Source organism: Calidris pugnax, unplaced genomic scaffold (genome assembly GCF_001431845.1).
Source record: "Calidris pugnax isolate Ruff unplaced genomic scaffold, ASM143184v1 scaffold347, whole genome shotgun sequence".
NCBI classification, from domain to species: domain Eukaryota; kingdom Metazoa; phylum Chordata; class Aves; order Charadriiformes; family Scolopacidae; genus Calidris; species Calidris pugnax.
Genome location: NW_015091298.1, coordinates 537063 through 555983, shown reverse-complemented (window position 1 = coordinate 555983; position 18921 = coordinate 537063). Strand labels below are relative to the sequence as shown.

At 55.2% G+C, this 18921-nt stretch overlaps 1 protein-coding gene and 1 non-coding gene across 2 annotated transcripts in view; both read left to right on the top strand.

Annotated features, from left to right (window-relative positions):
• The window catches only part of LOC106899085 (protein VAC14 homolog), a 52004-nt gene that overhangs the window by 15755 nt on the left and 17328 nt on the right, over positions 1-18921 (top strand). Inside the window, exons 9-11 of the mRNA XM_014960751.1 lie at positions 1207-1267; positions 8243-8387; positions 8645-8710. Coding sequence (XP_014816237.1) covers positions 1207-1267; positions 8243-8387; positions 8645-8710 — 272 coding nt within the window. The remainder of the gene's footprint in view (positions 1-1206; positions 1268-8242; positions 8388-8644; positions 8711-18921) is intronic.
• Positions 186-256, top strand: TRNAG-GCC. The gene has a single exon. It is a non-coding gene; the product is annotated as a tRNA-Gly (tRNA).

Below are 18921 nucleotides of genomic sequence, written 5' to 3'. Positions count from 1 at the left end.
GGGCAGGCAGGAGGAGGCAGGGAGCTGCAGGGGACAGGCAGGAGCAGGCAGCGGAGCAGGCAGGGAGCTGCAGGGGACAGGCAGGAGCAGGCAGGGAGCTGGGAGCTGCAGGGGACAGGCTGGAGCAGGCAGGGAGCTGCAGGAGCAGGCAGCGGCGCAGGCAGGAGCAGGCAGCAGGCAGGTCAGCATTGGTGGTTCAGTGGTAGAATTCTCGCCTGCCACGCGGGAGGCCCGGGTTCGATTCCCGGCCAATGCAGCAGCCTTTTTTTTTTTTTTTTTGGAGTGGGGGGAAAAATGCAGTGCCACAGCACACCAGCCAAATTGTCTTTTCTTTTATTTTCCCATATTTATCCCTAGAATACCCCATTTTATTCAAATCTATGGCAGAAGAGCTTTGCAACGCCAACAGCAAGTTGAATCCCTTTACCGTCTACCCCCCTGGGGCTGGCCCCCACCCTGCAGCAGGCAGGACCAGGGCACCCCGGGGTGCTTTTGCACCTCAGGGTCCCCACTCTGTTCCCTGGTTGTGCTGATGTGGCAGTGCTGCTCTGCCTGTCAGTAGAGGCAGTTGGCACAAGGGGGCAGGAGGAGCCCAGTTTATCCTGTGGTGCTTTGTCACCCTTGCTGGTAAGAGCCCCTTGGGTCCCTCAGATTCCACCTGGAGTCATGCCCCAGAAGATCTGGCCAGGAGGAGATGTCGTCCTGCCTGGGAATTCAGCCTTTCCAGCCCCTTGGGTCCCTCAGATTCCACCTGGAGTCATGCCCCAGAAGATCTAGCCAGGAGGAGATGTCCTGCCTGGGAATTCAGCCTTTCTTCTGCTTGTGTGGTATCTCCAGGTGTTGGAATCTAGACTCTGCAGCCCTCAGCTCCTTCTTCAAGGCTGGTTGAAACCATCGGAAGGGTGTCTTTGGGTCTTCATTGCAGAGGAGGAGACCCAGTTTGGGGCAGAGGTCTGAAGCTGTGCAGCCTGCATTTTGCTGAGTAGATGCAGTCCTGTGCCAGCTTCATCCAGTGCCTTTAGCAGTGGAGAAGAGCTTGACAAGGAACGTAGAAAGCTCACGGCAGGCAGAAAGGATCCTTGGACATCCGTAGACCCTCAAATGATGGCTGGTGATGCCTTTGCAGAAGGTCGTGGAACCTCCTAGTCCTGCTCCTCACCTTCTCTGCCATCTCACTAACTGTGGCTCCTCTTTGTCTGCCCCCAGGTTCTCTGGATGCATCCGGTGACTCCAACTTCAGCAACAACAGTGTCTTCACAGTAACCAGGTAGGGTCTGTGTGTCGCTTCAGAGGGGCTTGAGAAGAAGGGAAGGCTTCTTGGGGTACAGACGATGACTGACAAAGCTGTGGGGAAGGGTTGGTCTGGGCTGAAAAGCAGTTGGGGTCTCCTGGGTCCCAGTGGGGTGGATGACTGGGGATGCTCTAGGAGTTGACTGCTTCTCTGTGGTGCTTTTCCACCAAAATGTCTTTGATTTTATGGTAAACTGAGGTGCTTGCCCCCCCAAGGAGACCTTGCAAAGCCCCTCAGGGAGGTCTGGTGCTGGGGGGGGCTGCACCCAATGCCGTGCCATCCAGCTCCAGCTGCCGGAGAGGCAAGGGATCTGCTGCCAACCTGTCCCCCCCACCAACCTGTCCCATCGTAACACACCCCAGAGCACCTCCAGCCTCACCAGCTTGATGCTCTTTCCCCCTCCATTCCTTTTTTGCAAAGCCCAGCAGCTCCCTTGGTCTTCATGATGCCCTTCGTTTTGTTTTTTCCTCTCTTGAACGTACAGATCTTTACATTTTGTCCCCAGATTTTGGGTTTTGGCTGTGAATTGGTTTTCCCCAGCTTTTCTGTCGCCCCTGCATCCTGGGCCCCACACAGCCCTTTGAGGGTGTGTGTAGGGCTGAATTTGGGAAGGGAAAAGGAAAAAGGAGAGGCGTTAAATCAGGAGGACGAGTGAGAACTGAAGAAGTGGCACCTGGGGGGGAGACAGGGAGCGACCACCAAAGGGGACAGTGACTTGCTCACAGTGTCACCAAGAGCCAGGAGGAGAAGGGCTCCCCAGAGCAATCTGCTGGATCTCCAAGCGCTGGGGAAAACCATCCAGGACAACAGGCGAGACCTTCCCCATCTCTAAGAGACCTGCTTTTGTTCTTAAGCCCCTTTTAAACAAGAAACTCCAGGTTTTATCCTGGGGTTTACCTGCTCCAAAGCCCATTGTCCACCCTGTGTGACCTCTCCGCTGGCCCAGCGTTGGGACCTGGAAGATTTTCACAGTGACACCCGTTGTGGAGGACCACCATGGGGAGCCCTGGACATCTGCCAGGTGGTCCATCTCTTGCTCAAGGCTGCCTGGCCCCGGCCCTGGAGCCTGGAGGAAGGCGAGAGCTGGTCCCCAGTAGCCAGCCCCAGTTGGTGCTGGGGAGCTGCCTGCACGCCGAACGCCCACTGGGTGTCAAGACAGGACCACAGGAAACCATCACGTCGCCTTGAGAAGCTGGAAAAGCCCTCAAATGAGGATGAAGTCACTCTTTGCTTGTGTGTTTGTTCCTTTTTGTTCCCCCCCCTCTTCTTCCTCCTCCTCCTCCTGCTTCTTCCCCCCCCTGGTCTCCCCTGGCGATGGAGCGAGTGATGGAGCAGGGCCAGGCCTCCAGCTCTCACGCCCCCTTCTCCTGCCCTCCCAAAGGAGGAGGACCTCGGTCAGCAGGGGCGGAGAAGCTCACGGCCCCGGCGTCTGCAGCAAGGGGAGGGGGGAACATCTTCCATGAAGATGCCATCCAAGAAGATGACGAGGCCTTGATCGCTCCATAGGTGGATGCTGGGCACGTTCCCGTGGCCATAAACTGTCACGCGTCCCACACACACACACCCTCCCTGGCCTCTTCCCTGCTCATAGAACATGCCGTTGGTGATCCAAAAAGCTTCCAGGATGATTGCCAGCTTCTCTTGGAGGGAGCTTCCTAGTGGTGTTCCTTAGGAAATTGGGGACGGTGGCTGAGCTGAGACACAAACAGGAGTTTCTGTCCCCCCCCACCGAAGTCCAGCTGGGCTGGAGGGCCTGCAGGGCTCCCCATTGCAGGTGGGGCTTCCCACTTCCAGCTTTTGCAAAAACCATCCTTGGAAGAGGACCAGAAGCAGCGTTTTGGAGGCACTGGAAGGCTTCCTCTGGCCCAGCTGACCCCGCTGAGGCTGCAGTCCCAGTTCAGGAAGGGGAGGTGGAAATGTGGTGGCTGGAGCAGAGCCCGGGCTTCCTTCCGTCGGTCTGAGCTGCTGCAGGAGAAGACGCAGACGTCTGTCCTGCACCGCTGGACCCAAACAGCTGGGAAGTGGCTTTTTTAGGCTCTTGGAACTAACTGGGTCGGTGTTTCAGTACAAGACCTGGATGGTTTGAGACGTGCTGGGGTTTGGGTCTCAAGGCCAGGCTGGATGGGGCTTGGAGAAACCTGGTCTAGTGGGAGGTGTCCCCTTGCCCAGGGAAGGGGGTGGAACTAGATGATTTTTAAGTTCCTTTCCAACACAAACCATTCTATGATGACAGGGGGGGCTCCAGAGAAGCCTTTGTGGTCCTTTCTGATGGAAGGCTTCTGGTTTTGGGTGGTGTTCAGCAACACATGGACACGTGAAGCTGCAGAAAGGGCAAAGGGCTGCCACGTGGCTGAACTGCTTAAGGCTGTGTTTAAATCGGACTTTTAAACATGGTAGTTAGGGCTTGGTACAAAGCTAAAATTGGTGCTGCTTATCTCATGCTGGAAGTTGCCGTAGCTCCATGCCCAGAGCCCTTGAGAGTGAGCTGGGGGAGCTCATGGAGGTGATGAACACTTGGATGGAGGGTAGGGATGGTGCCGAGTGCCCTGCGGCACCCAAGGGATGGTTGGCTGAAGGCAACACGATGGCTTGTTTTGAGCTCATGCCTTGGAGTCCCGTTCTTCAGCAGCTTCTCTGGTGGAGTCTGCCTTGGTCCAGGTCTCAGGTCCTCCTGAGGAGGCTCCTCCTGACTCTCTTCTCCAGCCTGGAGCGAAGGGATGGGTTCCCTTCCCTGCTTCTACTGTGCCGTTGGGAGGATGAGGTGGAGGGGGTGACCTTGGGCACGGTGTCCCAGCCCTTGTCATGGTGACCTACAGCTTGTTGGATCCCTCTGCCTAGACCTTCGCCTCATCTCTTGGCTGGGAGAGCTGCTCGTGGGCACTTCCAGTGCTGGGAAACCACAGTAAGGAAGAAGGAAGCCAAGGAGCACTGAAATGAGAGCGATGGAGGAGGAAAAGAAAACGACAGCTTGTGGGACCAGGAGCAGAGAAGGAGCTATTTTACCTCCTGGCCCCTGGCTCGGGCCCGTCGAGCGGCACAGCTGCCAGCCCGTATGGGAGCTGCCCTTGTGACTTGGCCCACAATGAAAGAACCTGGATATTTCCACCCTTGGCAAGGCCGCTTAAAGGCTAGAGCCTGGCCTGGACCTTAACCTTCTCTGAAAAACGGGGTCAGGAAAGCAGCTGGGCCAGGCAGAAGGCCAGGAGGGAGATGACAGCTCAGGCGTTGGCAGAGAAAAGGCGACTGCTGAGGGGAGAGGGATGGCAGAAGCCCTTGAAGAGAGGAGAGAAATGAGAAAATGGGCTGATAAAGGGTGAAAAAACATCGCCGTGGGTTGAACGCAGCGGGAAAGCGAGCTGCGTTAGCTGTGCTGGAGGAGGCCTCCTGAGATGGAAACCGAGACCTGGGTGGTTTGAGATGCACTGGGGGCCACGGGTCTTCTGCCCCACCGCTCAACCTGAGCATGGGGTACCACCATCCAGAGGCCAGAGCCTGGTACAACCCCCCCATGGTCGCTCAGTTTGCCTTAAAACTGTCCTCGCTGTCGCGGGCGAAGCGGAGGAGGTGGCGCTGGGGGCCGCCTTTCGTCCTCGGGAGGAGAATCTGGGGTAGTGGGTTAGATGGAAGCGATTGCATCTGACATCTGCCCGGCTGCAGATGCCGGCGTGGAGGGCCCCGGGGGGGGGTGGGTGGCATTAATGCAATGCCATTACTGCCGCTCCCGCTCCCCGCTGCCGGGGGATTAAGGAGAGCCCGCTCCCGAGCCGCATCCACAGCAGCCATGGCCCTGCTCAGCTGCTGCTCTTCCCCCCCCTCATCCCCCTCGGAAAAAGGCAGCATCCCACGGGGATCCGGTGCTGCTCCACCTCGGAGAGATGGGAGCGTGATCGGTGGGGGATTTTTAACCCCATTTCGCAGAATCACAGAGTGGTTTGGGTTGGAAGGGACCTTAAAGATCATTGAGTTCCAACCCCCCTGCCCTGGGCAGGGACACCTCCCACCACACCAGGTTGCTCCAAGCCCCCTCCAACCTGCCCTTGAACCCCTCCAGGGATGGGGCAGCCACAGCTTCTTGGGGCAACCTGGGCCAGGCTCTCACCATCCTCACACCAAAGAATTTCTTCCTGATATCTCATCTCAATCTCCCCTCTTCCAATTTAAAACCATTCTCCCTTGTCCTGTCCCTGCACTCCCTGACAAAGAGTCCCTCCCCAGCTCTCCTGGAGCTCCTTCAGATATTGGGAGGCTGCTCTAAGGTCTCCCCGGAGCCTTCTCTTCTCCAGGCTGACCAACCCCAGCTCTCTCAGCCTGTCTCCATCCCTCTGAGCATCTTCCTGGCCCTCCACTGGACCTGTTCCACCAGGTCCGTGTCCTTCCTGTGCTGAGGACTCCAGAGCTGGACACAGGACTCCAGGTGGGGTCTCACGAGCGCAGAGCAGAGGGGCAGAATCACCTCCCATGACCTGCTGGCCACACTTCTCTTGATGCAGCCCAGGGTTGAACTTCTCATCCACCAACACCCCCAAGTCCCTTTCCTTGGGGCTCCTTTCTAATACCTCATCCCCTAGTCTGTGTTTTGCATGTTCATCCAACCTCTTGCCCTTCAGGATGACACCCTGGTTTTGTGCTGAGTCCATGAGCCCCTTTTCCACCGGCCACCCCCCCCCCCAAAAAAAGGTTTGTCTTGGCAGATGTGGGGAGAGGAGAAGCTGGTGAGGAGCTTTGCCCGAGCTGGGTCTGACAGAGCCACAGGGTGGTGGGACATGGCATGGCCGGGGTCTGGCTGGCTGGAGGGGAGCCTGGCACTGCCAAGCCACCTCCTGGGGTCACCTTGGGTGGATTTTGGACTCGAGCCCCCCATGCCCTGCCCACAGCCTGCTCCCTGGTGGGTGCTGTGACTGCTGGGGAAGGGGTTTTCAGGAGGAACTGTGGCCCAAGCTGGGCTGGAGATGGTTTGTTGCTGTGCTGGGAGCAGTCCAGCACCCTCCTGTGACCATGCCACCCCATGTCCTCCCCCTCTGCCTCTCAGCAGAGCAGAGCTGGTGGATGTGACAGCGCTGAGGCCACCTCCAAACCAGCTGGCTTCATCCACCTCTTCTCTGTGCAGACCTTTAGGCCACTTCTCTCTGAAAACACACATTATCCTGAGCTGTTGGGGTTTATTTTTCACCCCCATCCTGCCCCATCGATGCATGTTTTGGTGTGGAGATGTAATTGGACAAGGATTCGTGCTCCTTTTCCATCAGGAGCCCTGCGTTGGGTGGGTGACAGGACATGCCACTGCAGGGAGCTAATTCTGCAGGAAAACCAGATACGGGGCTGGAGATGGTTTTTGGTGGCTTTTGGCAACTTTCACCGGCCATGCCATGTCTCTTGCTGTGCTTCTCCACCTCGTAACACCAGTCCAGCTGGTCCAGGTGGGCTTCCATCCCCTGGGATGCTATTCCCTTGGCCATCCCCTCTCCCAAACTCCCCGTGCTCTGGCTCTGGGCGGTCGCTCGCGACATCAAAGCGATGCTTAGTCCAACTCGAAATGGGATTTGGAGACCCCTCAGTGCCCGTGAGGTGATGCAGGGCTGCCGGGGGCCTCCTCCTCCTCCTCTCGCCCTGAAGACGTGTGTGTGTCCTGGGGAAGATCAAATCCCATTAAGCAGCAGCTCTGCTCCCGAATTACACCGTGAGAAATCTGCCCCTTAGGACCTGTGATCAAACGAGATGCCGAGCAGCTCGGCGCGCGCGAGAAGAATCGGCAAGTGGCTGCTCCAGCCTTGAATAATTCAGGAGCTTGGGTAGGACAGGAGTGACTTAGCTCTTCAACACAGCTCCCTCTTAGAGATCTTGCTTCAGCCACCTCAAGGCCAACCATCTCTCCTTAACCTGGGCTCCTCTGACACAGATGCTTCCACCTCCTTACCGTTGAGAAGGTGGGAAACCATCAGATAGACTTCAGGATCAGAAAATGCCATAACGTCACCTCTTCTGTGTTGGGATCTCCTGTCCCATTGCAGGTCCCAACTATTTGGGGAAAGACTGGAGAGTTTTTCCATCATAGTAAGATCTAAGTGTGTGCAGGCTGTTGGTGTTAAAAAAGAGGCAAACTCTTGGTGAACTCAGGGAGTTGTTTGCTTTAATCCCTGGTTGATGTCCAAGAGCTGTCCTCATCCTTTAGGATGGTTTTTGGGAAACAAGATGATGTTCTCAAGGCAGCCTTGTAAGAGAGAGCTGCATCCCAAAAACACTGCCAGCTGGGTCACCATCTGCAGTCCCCAGCATGAGTCTGCTGGGATTAGTGGAAACTGAATGTCCTCACCTGGTTGAGTGGCCCCAAGTTGAGTTGGAGGACATTTGGCTTGACGTTCTCTGCAGACTTTTGAGGTGGTCAAACTTGAGTTGGATTCTGAATGCGTTTTATGCATCTTTAGTCTTCAAAGCCCAAACCTGATGACTTGCAGTACAGACCAGTTTCTCAGTGCAGCCATGGTACTGGGTTCATGTCACGCGGTGTCTTTTCATGCAGAGGTACCAGCTGTTTCGGGAAAGTGGTAAACTTTGAAGCCTGGAAGATGTCTGTTGTTTCCCGGGCAAGTTTTGGGTGTGCTGCCATGTCTCTTGCTGTGCTTCTCCACCTCGTAATACCAGTCAGAAGCTACCTGTGCCACACGGACAAACCTGGCCGTGTCCGGCCATGACCCTTAGGCTTTCCACCCTGGAGCTTGCGTCCTGGCTGTCATAGCTCTTGAAGACTTGAGTTCTTGGGTTTGCCATGAGCAGTAAGAAATTTGGGTGACTAGGCTGAGGGGGGCAGGAGCAGGCCCAAGGGGACAGTTGAGGTTTCTTCGGGTTTGCGTCAAGATGTTTGGTGCAGCCTTCGGTGTGTTGTGGACCTCCCCACCATGGGAGGAATGAGTTGGACATCACAGCGCTGACCCAGCCTCTCTCCTTTCCACACAGCTCCGAGAGGATCCAGGTAACCCTGAACCTGGATGGGATAGTTCAGGTGCTGGACTGCCACCTTCATGACACGTCCATTGGGATGATGACCAGAATTGCGGTGCTGAAATGGCTCTACCACTTATACATCAAGACTCCTCGTAAGGTAGGTCAGGGACTTGACGCGTGAGCTTCCTCCACGGGGTTGAGCTCATCTGGTCCCAGCCTGCTCTTTGCCAACCAAGTGTCCACCTGCCTTTTCTGAGAAGGCTTTGGCTGCTGGATACCTGGTAGCTTAAGGAAGAGGAGCTCTCCAGCTCAGGTGGAAAATGCTAGTGGGGCTTTTGGCAGCCTACCCCAGGGTGAGGGGGCAGGGGGTGACCAGGCCTGTAGGATTGAAGCCATCCTTCTTTCTGGTTCTAGATGTTCCGACACACTGACAGCCTCTTCCCCATCTTGCTGCGGACCCTCTCAGACGAGTCGGATGAGGTGAGTGCTGCAGAAGTCCTCCTGAAAGCTTACTGTCTCCACATCTGGCAAGGCTTTGGATTTTTTGGGTTGAACCCAGGGATTTTGTGAGGCTTGGCCAGTGTTGGCACAGGGGGGTTTAACCCTGTTGGCTAAATGGAAGAAGACCCAATGCAGAGCCTGCAGGTGACTCCCTGGCTGAAAGCCCCACCGTCTCAGTTAGGCTGGTGTGCTTGGGACCTTCTGTCTCTATAAACCTTCTCCTTCTCTGAGAGTTGAGTATGGCTTTAAGCTAAAAAGAGGGAATATTTAGACTAGATACAAGGGAGACATTTTTTACACTGAGGGTGGTGAGACACTGGCCCAGGTTGCCCAGAGAGGTGGGAGATGCCCCATCCTTAGAAATATTCCAGGTCAGGTTGGATTGGCTTTGAGGAACCTGCTCTAGTTGAAGACGTCCCTGCTCATTGCAGGGGAGGTTGGGCTAGATGGTCTTTAAAGGTCCCTTCCAACCCAAACAATGATTCTATTCTATGATCCTTCAAAGCCAACTCCTAAAAATTCTGTTTGCCTGCCTGGGAAGACAGCTTGGGGCTTCAGATCTCAGAGCTGATGTCTTCCTTATGGGGTTGAGTCATGGTCAGGGCCTTGGTGAGTGGGACTCCAGGCTCTGTAGAGATGCAAGGAGGATCATGTCCAACTGGTGCCGCAAAATCCAAGTCACGGAGTGGTTTAGCAGCACCCACCACTGGCAGGGCAGCATCAGCCTTGCCTGGTGGGGCTGCAGTAGGTGCCCACAAACTTCTTCTCCACCACAGGCATCACTGAGACCAATGTGGCTTGTGCTCTGGGCATACTTCTTCCTTTAGCCCTTTGTAGCGTCTCCAACTCAGAAATCAGGCGCTACCTCATAGTCTGGGCTATCACACTGTGGGACATCTGCCCCAAGCCCCTCTGGGAGTCATCTGGCTATCTGGTTGCCTTCTCTACATTGGATTTGCAGGGGCTGGGAACTTCTTGGCTTGGAAGTGAGGAAAGAGGCAGCTATGAGTGAGCCAGCTCACTCTGCCTTCGCTCTCCTGCCTGCACCTTGCCCTCCCAGCGCAGTGCTCTTCAACTCCCAGACCTTCTCCAGGTGCTGCACCATTTTTCCCCATTTCTTTGTCTTTCTTCCTCGCTCCTCTTCTCTCGTTCCAGTCTTCTCCCTTTTCATAGAGTGGTTCAGGTTGGATGGGATCTTAAAGATCATGGAGTTCCGCCCCCTGCCCTGGGCAGGGACATGTCCCACCAGATGGAAGGTGTCCTTTCCTTTTGGTACGCTTCATTTTTGGCGTCTTCTCCCCCTCTCCATTGCACCCTTGGAGCATTTCAGTGCTGGGGTGGGAAGCTGGCAGCTTGGGCGCTGGTAGAACTTCTGCCATCAGCTGGATACCTCTTGCCTAGAGCTGTGAAGGATCTGGGATAGGGTTTTTTTGGCAAAGGGGACCCCATTCCTCCTGGAATCCACACCATGCTCTCTCTGTGTTGCCTGACACCCTCAAGGGCATCAAACCCCATCCCCACCATAAATCCCATGTGTGATGTTGGGGAGGGTTATTGAGAGAGGAGGGAAGGGGGGGGATAAGGAAAGCAGGGGAATGACTCGGGCTCGCAAAGGCGAGCCACCGGCTGGCCGTTTTCCATCCCCTGCTGCTTACGCTGCAAACCTTTCCAAAAAAGAGTCCCCCAGCACACATCTGCCTTTGCAACGCTCCAGAAAGCCTGCATCTTGCAGATAGTCTCCCCGGCTTGGCAGGAGATCGCCGTGAGTCATGTTGCAATTACACTGCTTATTAATATTTGAAAAAAAAAAAACCAAACCCCCAAAAAAAAGCAGCGCAGAAAGGACCCTGGTGATGCATTTCCTCCATGTGACACAGCTGGGAATGGCTCAAAAGTAATTTTTAAGCTGATTTATTTAATCCTGCCTTCTATTTATTTAAATGTTGGGAGGTTGGGGTGTGGGGTTTTTTCTTTTTTTTTTTTTTAAGGAAATCCATAGACGAGTCGATGCGTTAAACACCGCTGCTCAGCTGGCTCCCGACCAGATTCGCCGCTCTCTGCAGAGGAAATAGAAACACCCAAAAATAGTCGGGGGGGGTTTTTTGAGCTTGGGTGTTTATGGGGGACGCTGAGGACACGCTGAGCTAGTTCACCTGCAGTGCCCGTGCCAGTTAGAAGAGGGGACATGGGGTGTTTTCTGACCCACCCCTCCCTGCTCGCTGTGGTATTTTGTAGTCGCCGTTTGTGTTGTCCTGGAGCAGATGGGGATCCCCAGAAGCTCTTGGCTGACGGGCTGAGGATCTCTGGTGGGGTCCCGTGTGGGCTTCCCCATGGGTTCTCAGGTGGGGAAACATCTCTCTCCCCTTTCCAGGGAGGGCTCCGTGCGTTGTGTGGTGAAGCACAGGGTGTAACACGGGTTCTCAGGGTGGGTTTTTTGCTGTCTTCATCCTGCCCCGCTGCCATCCCCAAGGGAAGGCTGGTTGGGTACCATCTTTCTTCCCAGAAAGGCTGAACGTCCTTTTGTAGCACCCGCAGAGCCCCCAGCCCCTGTGGGAGGTTTGGAGGCTCTCCCCAAAGCTGCCCTGGAGCAGTTGTTTCTCACTTCGCTCCTCACCAAAGGAGGACCTGGCTTTGGAGGGTCAGTGGAGGACTCCCTGACTTAGGTCAGAGCTTTGCATCAGGCTTGAAGGATGATGTTCAAGCACCCTATTGTTAAGGTCTGGCCTTGCCAAGCTGCTCTCTGGCAGCTTCAGCGCTGGTAGAACTTCTGCCGTCAGCTGGATACCTCTTGCCCAGAGCTGTGAAGGATCCTTCAATCCTGTGAAGGATTCCTTGTGGTAGGCTACCCAGGGAGGTGGTTGAGTCACCATCCTGGATGTATTTAAGGAATGTTTAGATGCAGTACTGAGGGATATGGTGTAGGGGAGGACTTTGTAGAGTAGGGTAGATGGTTGGACTTGATGATCCCAAGGGTCTCTTCCAACCTAGACGATTCTATGATTCTATCCTGGCTCTGGGGTTGGTTTTTTTTGGAGGGGGCAGACCTTCCTCCTGGAATCCAGACTGTGCTCTCTGGACTGTGTGTACTCGCCCTAAATAATCAAGCCCAAAGCGAGGAGAGGCACAGGCTGGATGGAGCTGGGTCCGTGCCCTTTTGAGTTGTCACACCTGGTTCTTACTGTTCCAGCAAGGCGAGGTGTTGCACCACCTCCAACATGCTGAGCAGGGGCCGGTATCTCCCGGTGGGTCCTGAGTCATCTCTGCCTTCTCCTCCGCTCCTCTTCCTCCCCCGTGAAGAAAGGGTCAAGAGACCTCGTTAAGATGCACAAAGGCATCGATGGAGCAGGAGCTGAAGCAAGCGATTCCCTTTGATGTGTAGAGCAGCCGGGATGCAGGATTCCTGGCTGTCAGACTGCTGCACTGCGTCACCCCCGGCGGGGAGATGCCCCATCCCGCATCTGAGGCCTGGTTTTGAAGGCAGTCTTTAAAAGCCCTGCTGAAAATTTCATGCGCCTTAAAAACTTCAAGACTAACAGGATCTGGGAATGTTTTTTTTTTCTGTTTTTTTTTTCCTGCACGAGCTGCTCCTCCGGTCGGGGCGAGTCTCGCAGCCCTGACGCCTGGTTTCAAGAACCGATGTTAGAAAAGGTGAAAAGCCAAAGCCCGAGCACCTCTTTGGAGCCGGTGGGGTTGGACCTTTCCACCCGCAGGTTAAAAGCACTGCTGCTGGAAAAAAGAGCTGCTTTTTGGGTTATCTCCCTCAGCAGGCTCCTAGTGCAAAGGCAGCTTCTGATGGAGCAGTTCCATTGTCCTTCCTGGCTGGACCAAGGTGCTGGACTGGGTTTGAAGTCCCACCTGGACTTCAGGTGGGCACCCCGGGCGGTGAGGGCATCTCTGAGGAAACCCTGACGCAGCAAGGCTGCTGCCTTTCCTTCTTGGCTTTGTTTTCCTTCCTCCGGCTCCAGAATGGAGCTGTTTCTTCACGTGTTCCTGTTTTGCTTATCTGCTCCTCTCGATCTTGCTGGGGGTTGGAAGTTGTGCTGGGACTTTTGTCTGACTCATGCAGGGGATGACGCACGAGGCGGTGTCTGATGTGGAGCAGGACAGACTCCGGCTTCCTCTCAGCTCCCCTAACGTGAGAACCTACCTGTGTTGATGCATAGAATAGAATCATAGACTACAATTGAGTTTAATGAAAACGTAGTAAAAAGAGAGCAAATACAATACCGTAACTAGGGTGTCACAAATGAGAACCAAAACGTGAGGAGAGAGAAAAGGGGAAAAAACATCCTACCAATTTTCTTATTGGTGAACTTAAAAGGATAGACCGGTCAAAAAAGTTACATTTAGCATAGAATCATAGAATGGTCCAGGCCGGAAGGGACCTCCAAAGGCCATCTAGTCCGACCTCCCCGCAGTCAGCAGGGACACCCCCAACTAGACCAGGTTGCCCAGGGCCTCGTCGAGCCTCTCCTTGAATATCTCCAGGGAAGGGGCCTCAACCACCTCCCTGGGCAACCTGTTCCAGTGCTCCACCCCCCTCACAGTAAAGAACTTCCTCCTCATCTCCAATCTAAATCAGCTCTTCTCCAACTTAACACCATTGCCCCTCATCCTGTCACTGGAGACCTTTGTAAACAGGTTCTCCCCAGCCTTCCTGTAGCCCCCTCAGGTACTAAAAGGTTGCTCTAAGGTCTCCCCGGAGCCTCCTCTTCTCCAGGCTGAACAACCCCAGCTCCCTCAGCCTGTCTCCATCCCTCTGAGCACCTCTGAGCAAAAGAAGGCTCCAGGGAGACCTTAGAGCAGCCTCCCAATATCTGAAGGAGCTCCAGGAGAGCTGGGGAGGGACTCTTTGTCAGGGAGTGCAGTGACAGGACAAGGGGCAACGGTTTTAAATGGGAAGAGGGGAGATTGAGATTAGATACCAGGAAGAAATTCTTTGCTGTGAGGGTGGTGAGAGCCTGGCCCAGGTTGGCCAGAGAAGCTGTGGCTGCCCCATCCCTGGAGGGGTTCAAGGGCAGGTTGGAGGGGGCTTGGAGCAACCTGGTGTGGTGGGAGGTGTCCCTGCCCAGGGCAGGGGGGTTGGAACTCAATGATCTTTAAGGTCCCTTCCAACCCGAACCATTCTATGATTCTATGATTCTAGTACCTCCTGGTATTCATCTTTCTCCCTTGCTATGAACTCCTCCACCCCTCCTGCTGCAGCACGGCAGGGGCTGGAAGCCCAGGTCTCTCTGAGCTGTGCCGTCGTGCAAAATCCTGGCCAGCTTCTCCCATCCCAATGGGAGCCCAATTCCCAGTACGACGGAGCCAAACACAACCTGGTGCCAAAGCCAATGGCTGCCTTCGCAGAGTTGGGTTTGGAGCTTGGCTCTGTTGGTTTTAGAGCCGTTGCGCTCCAGCTCCCAGCCTTTAATTCACCACGGCCAAAATATAGTGGTCCCGTGCAAAGCAGAGGGTGTAAACTAAAGACTGCGAAGAGGAGGACTCTAATGTATGTCTGCTTGGCTTTTATTTTAATTTTTTTTTTTTTTGGTGGTAAAGCTTTTCTGGAGAGAGACTCAAAGCTATAAAGGACAGAAGCGGGGAGGCTACTTGTTTTTCAAGAGGGGAGTTACGCTTTGGGCTGAAATGGTGGGGTATAGAGAGAGGTCTGTAATTCCAGTTGGATGGTGGACAATGTGGTCAGCCCTAGGCGGAAGCAGCCCTTAGACAGAAGTCTTCAGGCAGGGTGGGTGATGCTTTCTTTGAGGACTCGAGGCTTTGCGAGGGCACTGGGTTGAAAAATAATCCATGCATCCTGCAATAATTTGTGCATCGTGCAGGAATGGGGAGTTTCTTGGGGGGAAACCATGATTTACAGGGAGCTTCTTGGCTCGGCAGCAGTTCTGCACTGTAATGGCATGGCTTCTGTATACAAACACATATACAGCTTCTACATATACCGAACAACCAGTGGCAAACTGGGCTCGTGGTGGCTTCCAGAAGGTGCCTGTAGCGTTCCTGGGTGAAATCACGGAGCAGACTAAAAACCACAGAAAACCTTTCTGCCGCGGAGGACGGGCACTCCCTGTCCCGGGGTGGGATGAAGGTGTAGGATGAAGGCTGTGGGATTTGGAGAGCTTGGTTTTGGGTGCCCTGGCTCCCCCCAGGGTGCAGAGGGAGGCGCTGGATGGGAGACAGGGCAGCAAGTAAAAGCAAACCCTTTGCCTGTCGCAAGCTCTGGGGCTCTGGGTGCTGAATTTGCAGGGGGTGCGGGCATCCAGCCCCCCCAGCAGGGATGCTCCGGCTTCCTCCAGCCTGTCCTGCCCCCTTCTCTACCCTCTAATGCATGAAGAAATACCTCTTTGGCATCCCTCCCCGTGCCTGGCATCAGGTGGTGCATTAAACTCCCCCCTCTGCTAATTAAACACATTTAAGGGGGTGCCCTGAGCTGTGACGGCGCTCGGGGGGCAGCATTTTGGGTGGCTATGGCCCTATTACCAAGTGTCTTTCCCCCCCTGCCCACCCCCTGCTGTATTCACTGATGCTGTGAGGGGGTGTTTAGAGGATTTGCCCCAGGGGGAAGCGGAGGAGCCCCCAACCCCACCACCTTCCCTCTGTCCCCATCCCCTCCCGGCTGAAATCCGGTGGCTTTAAAGGCAGGGGGAGGGATGGGGAGGAGGGGAAGGTCTTGGCAAGAAGAGAGGATGAAAGTCGCGAGGAGGGCCGGTTCAATTGGTGTGGGAAGATTAATGGTGGGTTTTTTCTTTTCTTTTTCTGTCTTGAAAGCCAACGGAGGCTGGGGACTGGGGGGGAAACACGGCACACAAGTTTGCTTTTCACACCGTGAGTGTCTCTGGGGCTGGGCCAGCCTCGCCGCTGGCCGCTCTGGGCTCCAGGGCTGCCTGCCCGTGCTCGCCTCCCTTCCCCTGGCTACGGCTTGAAAGGTTTGGAGGGAGCAGGGAAAAATAAAAAAAAAACCTAAAACAAAATAAATGAAGGCCTCTGGGGCTGCCTCGGTGCCTGCCACGGCAGCAAGGGGCTGCCCTGGAGCAGTAGGGCAGGAGGGAGCACCCAGCAGCATCCTCAGCTTCCCTGGTCCCCACCAGGGCACTCCTCCACCTCCCTGTCTTGCCAGTAATGGGGTTTTCCACCCAGTAATGGGGTTTTCCACCCAGTAAGGGGGTTTCGATCCCCTTTGGAGAAGCACTTTGCTGCCCTAAGCCTTCCTGTCTTGTTCCCTGTCTTGGTGGCACCTTGCTTCAGCCAGGTTCCCATCTTCTCCTTGCTGACATTAATTTTCGTCCTTGTTCCAATGCCCGGGGACATCCGAGGCTGCCCGTGAGCATCTCCCTGCTGCCCGCAGGTGTTTTAATTATTTAATTTTTATTTATTTATTTTTTTAATGTTCCATAAGTACCAGCAAGGACAGCATCTTCAGGAGCTCAATCCCTACGCTTGCCATGGTGTGTGTGCCCCAAGAGCTGCTGCTGTGGTGTCCTTTTAGCCAGCACGTGCTGCAGGGTGCTCAGCCTTGCTTCTGCAGAGGATTTGGGGGTCACCTCCCCTTCCTTTGCCAGGACCAGAGGCAAAGTCCTCCCCAGGAGCATCAAGGCCATGTTTTGCAGGCAGGAGGTGCGTCCCTGCCCCACGTGCCTTTCGGGGACTGCTTTTCCCCCTCCTCCAGCAGAAGCTGGTCGGTCTCGGCTTCGTTCAACCAGAACGAGAGGCAAATTAACCTGACCTAGATCTGGAGAAGCCACAGAGAGACCGACGGGTTTTGCCTGCCCTCAAAAATCTGGAGGCAACACGGGGAGGAATCTCCTCTATTCCCAGGGAGGAGAAATAGCTGCTTATTTATAACTGTCTGGTAACCTGCTCCTCATCCCCCTGGGCACGCAGAGCTCATCTTCCTCCATCCTGCTCTTCATCCCCGTGCTGGGAACAGCTCACGACGTCGGGTGGGTCTCACCATCCATCTCCACGCTGCTTCCAATTCCCACTATCCAGCCCCACGCTCGGCTAGAGCACGGAATACACTGCCCCACAGCTCATCCCCACTGGGAAACCTCCACGGAAATCCCTTCTGGGCCAGGAAAAAACCCTTCGGTGGCTACTCCTCGGGGCTGGCCGTGGGCTTTGTGCGCTGGTGTCGTGGTTTCAGCCGAAATCACCGCAACCGAACCAACAGATGGCCCTTCCCCCCCCAAAAGAGGAGAGGAGGAGATAAGGAGGTTGAAATGTTAGGAGTTAACTAAACTACTTAAAACAAAAATAATATTAAAATAAAAGAGAAGAAAATAATGAAATAGATACAACATATACAAAACCGTATCAAGCTCCCAGGATGACAGTCCCGTCACCAGCAGGCACTGGGGAAGTCCCAGACTGGACTCGGTGATGGACAGGAGCAGGATTCCAGCTCTGGAGTCAGGAGCACATGGGGATCAAAGGCAGATGAACAGACAGGGTCCTCTTCGGACGTCGGCCATTGCAGGAAGAAGAATTGACCCTTTGATCCCTCAGTTTTATACTGAGCATGGGGCAGATGGGATGGAATACCCCTGTTGGTCAGGTTTGGGTCACCTGTCTTGTCCCCCCCTCCCCACAGATGTGACCCCTCTACGTTTTTTCCATTTCCGACCCTCTAAGGGGCAAATAACGAAAATTGGCTGCCCTTGGTTGTTACAGCAATAAGTATAAGCAGGGGCCTCTCTGCTCACCATTCCCTGGCATGGAGCACAAACATTGGTCTGATCACTCTGAGAAGGAACAGTTTTCTCCACAATATGCCGTTAATTTCAGAGAGTTAGAAAAGGCCTAACTAAAATGCAAAGTTACAGAACGCAAAATTGATCCGGTTTTACCTCAAACCGGGACAGCTGGGAACACCTCAGCCCTGGTGGTGCTCCGGGGCTGTCCGGGTCCGACGGGCGCTCAGCTCCCGACGGATGGGACCGGCTGCCTCCTGGCGCAGCCCTCCTGTTGCCATGGCAATGGCAGGATATTGCTTTCTTTCCAGCCTCCTCTCTCGCACAAAGCCCAGCCGCCAGCTTCCAGCTTTGCTCAGCACGGGGATGTGCACGGCATACCAAGCTCTCCCGGGCTTTCCTTCCTCCATCCCTGCCTGGGAACCCGCTCCGGAGCATGCGGGGAAGAAGCAGCAGGAGCCAGAGCTCTCCTGCCTCTTTCCCACGGCTGGAAAACCCCGGCTCTTGATGGCTGCCTGCTCCTCCTCTTCCTCCAGGTGTTCGTGTGCCCATCCCTCCTGTTTCTTATTTCCTCCATGTGTTTCGTTTGTAAAATGCAGCCTGTGCTGGATTTTTTTCCACCTCCTGCCCTCGGTGGTGCCGGTCACTGCTTCCCAGGCAGGCTGGCCAGAGCATCCCGAGCACAAGCAGGTTCTCGGAGCTGGGGCTCAGCACACAGCTCTGGGAGGTTGAAAGAATCATAGAATGTTTTGGGTTGGAAGGGACCTTTAAATGTCATTTAATCCAACCCCCTGCCCTGGGCAGGGACACCTCCCACCACACCAGGTTGCTCCAAGCCCCCTCCAACCTGCCCTTGAACCCCTCCAGGGATGGGGCAGCCACAGCTTCTCTGGCCAACCTGGGCCAGGCTCTCACCACCCTCCCACCAAACAAGTTCTTCCCCACATCTCAGCTCCATCTCCCCTCTTTCAGGGTCAAACCCTTCCCCCTCCTCCTAGGGCTACCCTCCCTGATCCAGAGTCCCTCCCCAGCTTTCCTGGAGCCCCCTGAGGGACTGGAAGGGGCTGGAAGGTCTCCCCGGAGCCTTCTCTTCTCCAGGCTGAACCCCCCCAACTCTCTCAGCACCCCCTCCCAGCAGAGGGGCTCCAGCCCTCCCAGTATCTCCATGGCCCTCCTCACTATCAACATATCCACCCCCAGATGGCATCACTTGGGGGTTGAGGGCCATGGCGCAGACCAGGGAACTATCTCTTTCCTCTAACTGATGTTTTGGAGGTTTCAGACTCTATTTCGGACTCTTTCAGGGTCAAACCCTTCCCCCTCCTCCTAGGGCTGCCCTCCCTGATCCAGAGTCCCTCCCCAGCTTTCCTGGAGCCCCCCTTCTTTAGGGACTGGAAGGGGCTGGAAGGTCTCCCTGGAGCCTTCTCTTCTCGAACCCCCCCAACTCTCTCAGCCCCCCCTCCCAGCAGAGGGGCTCCAGCCCTCCCAGCATCTCCG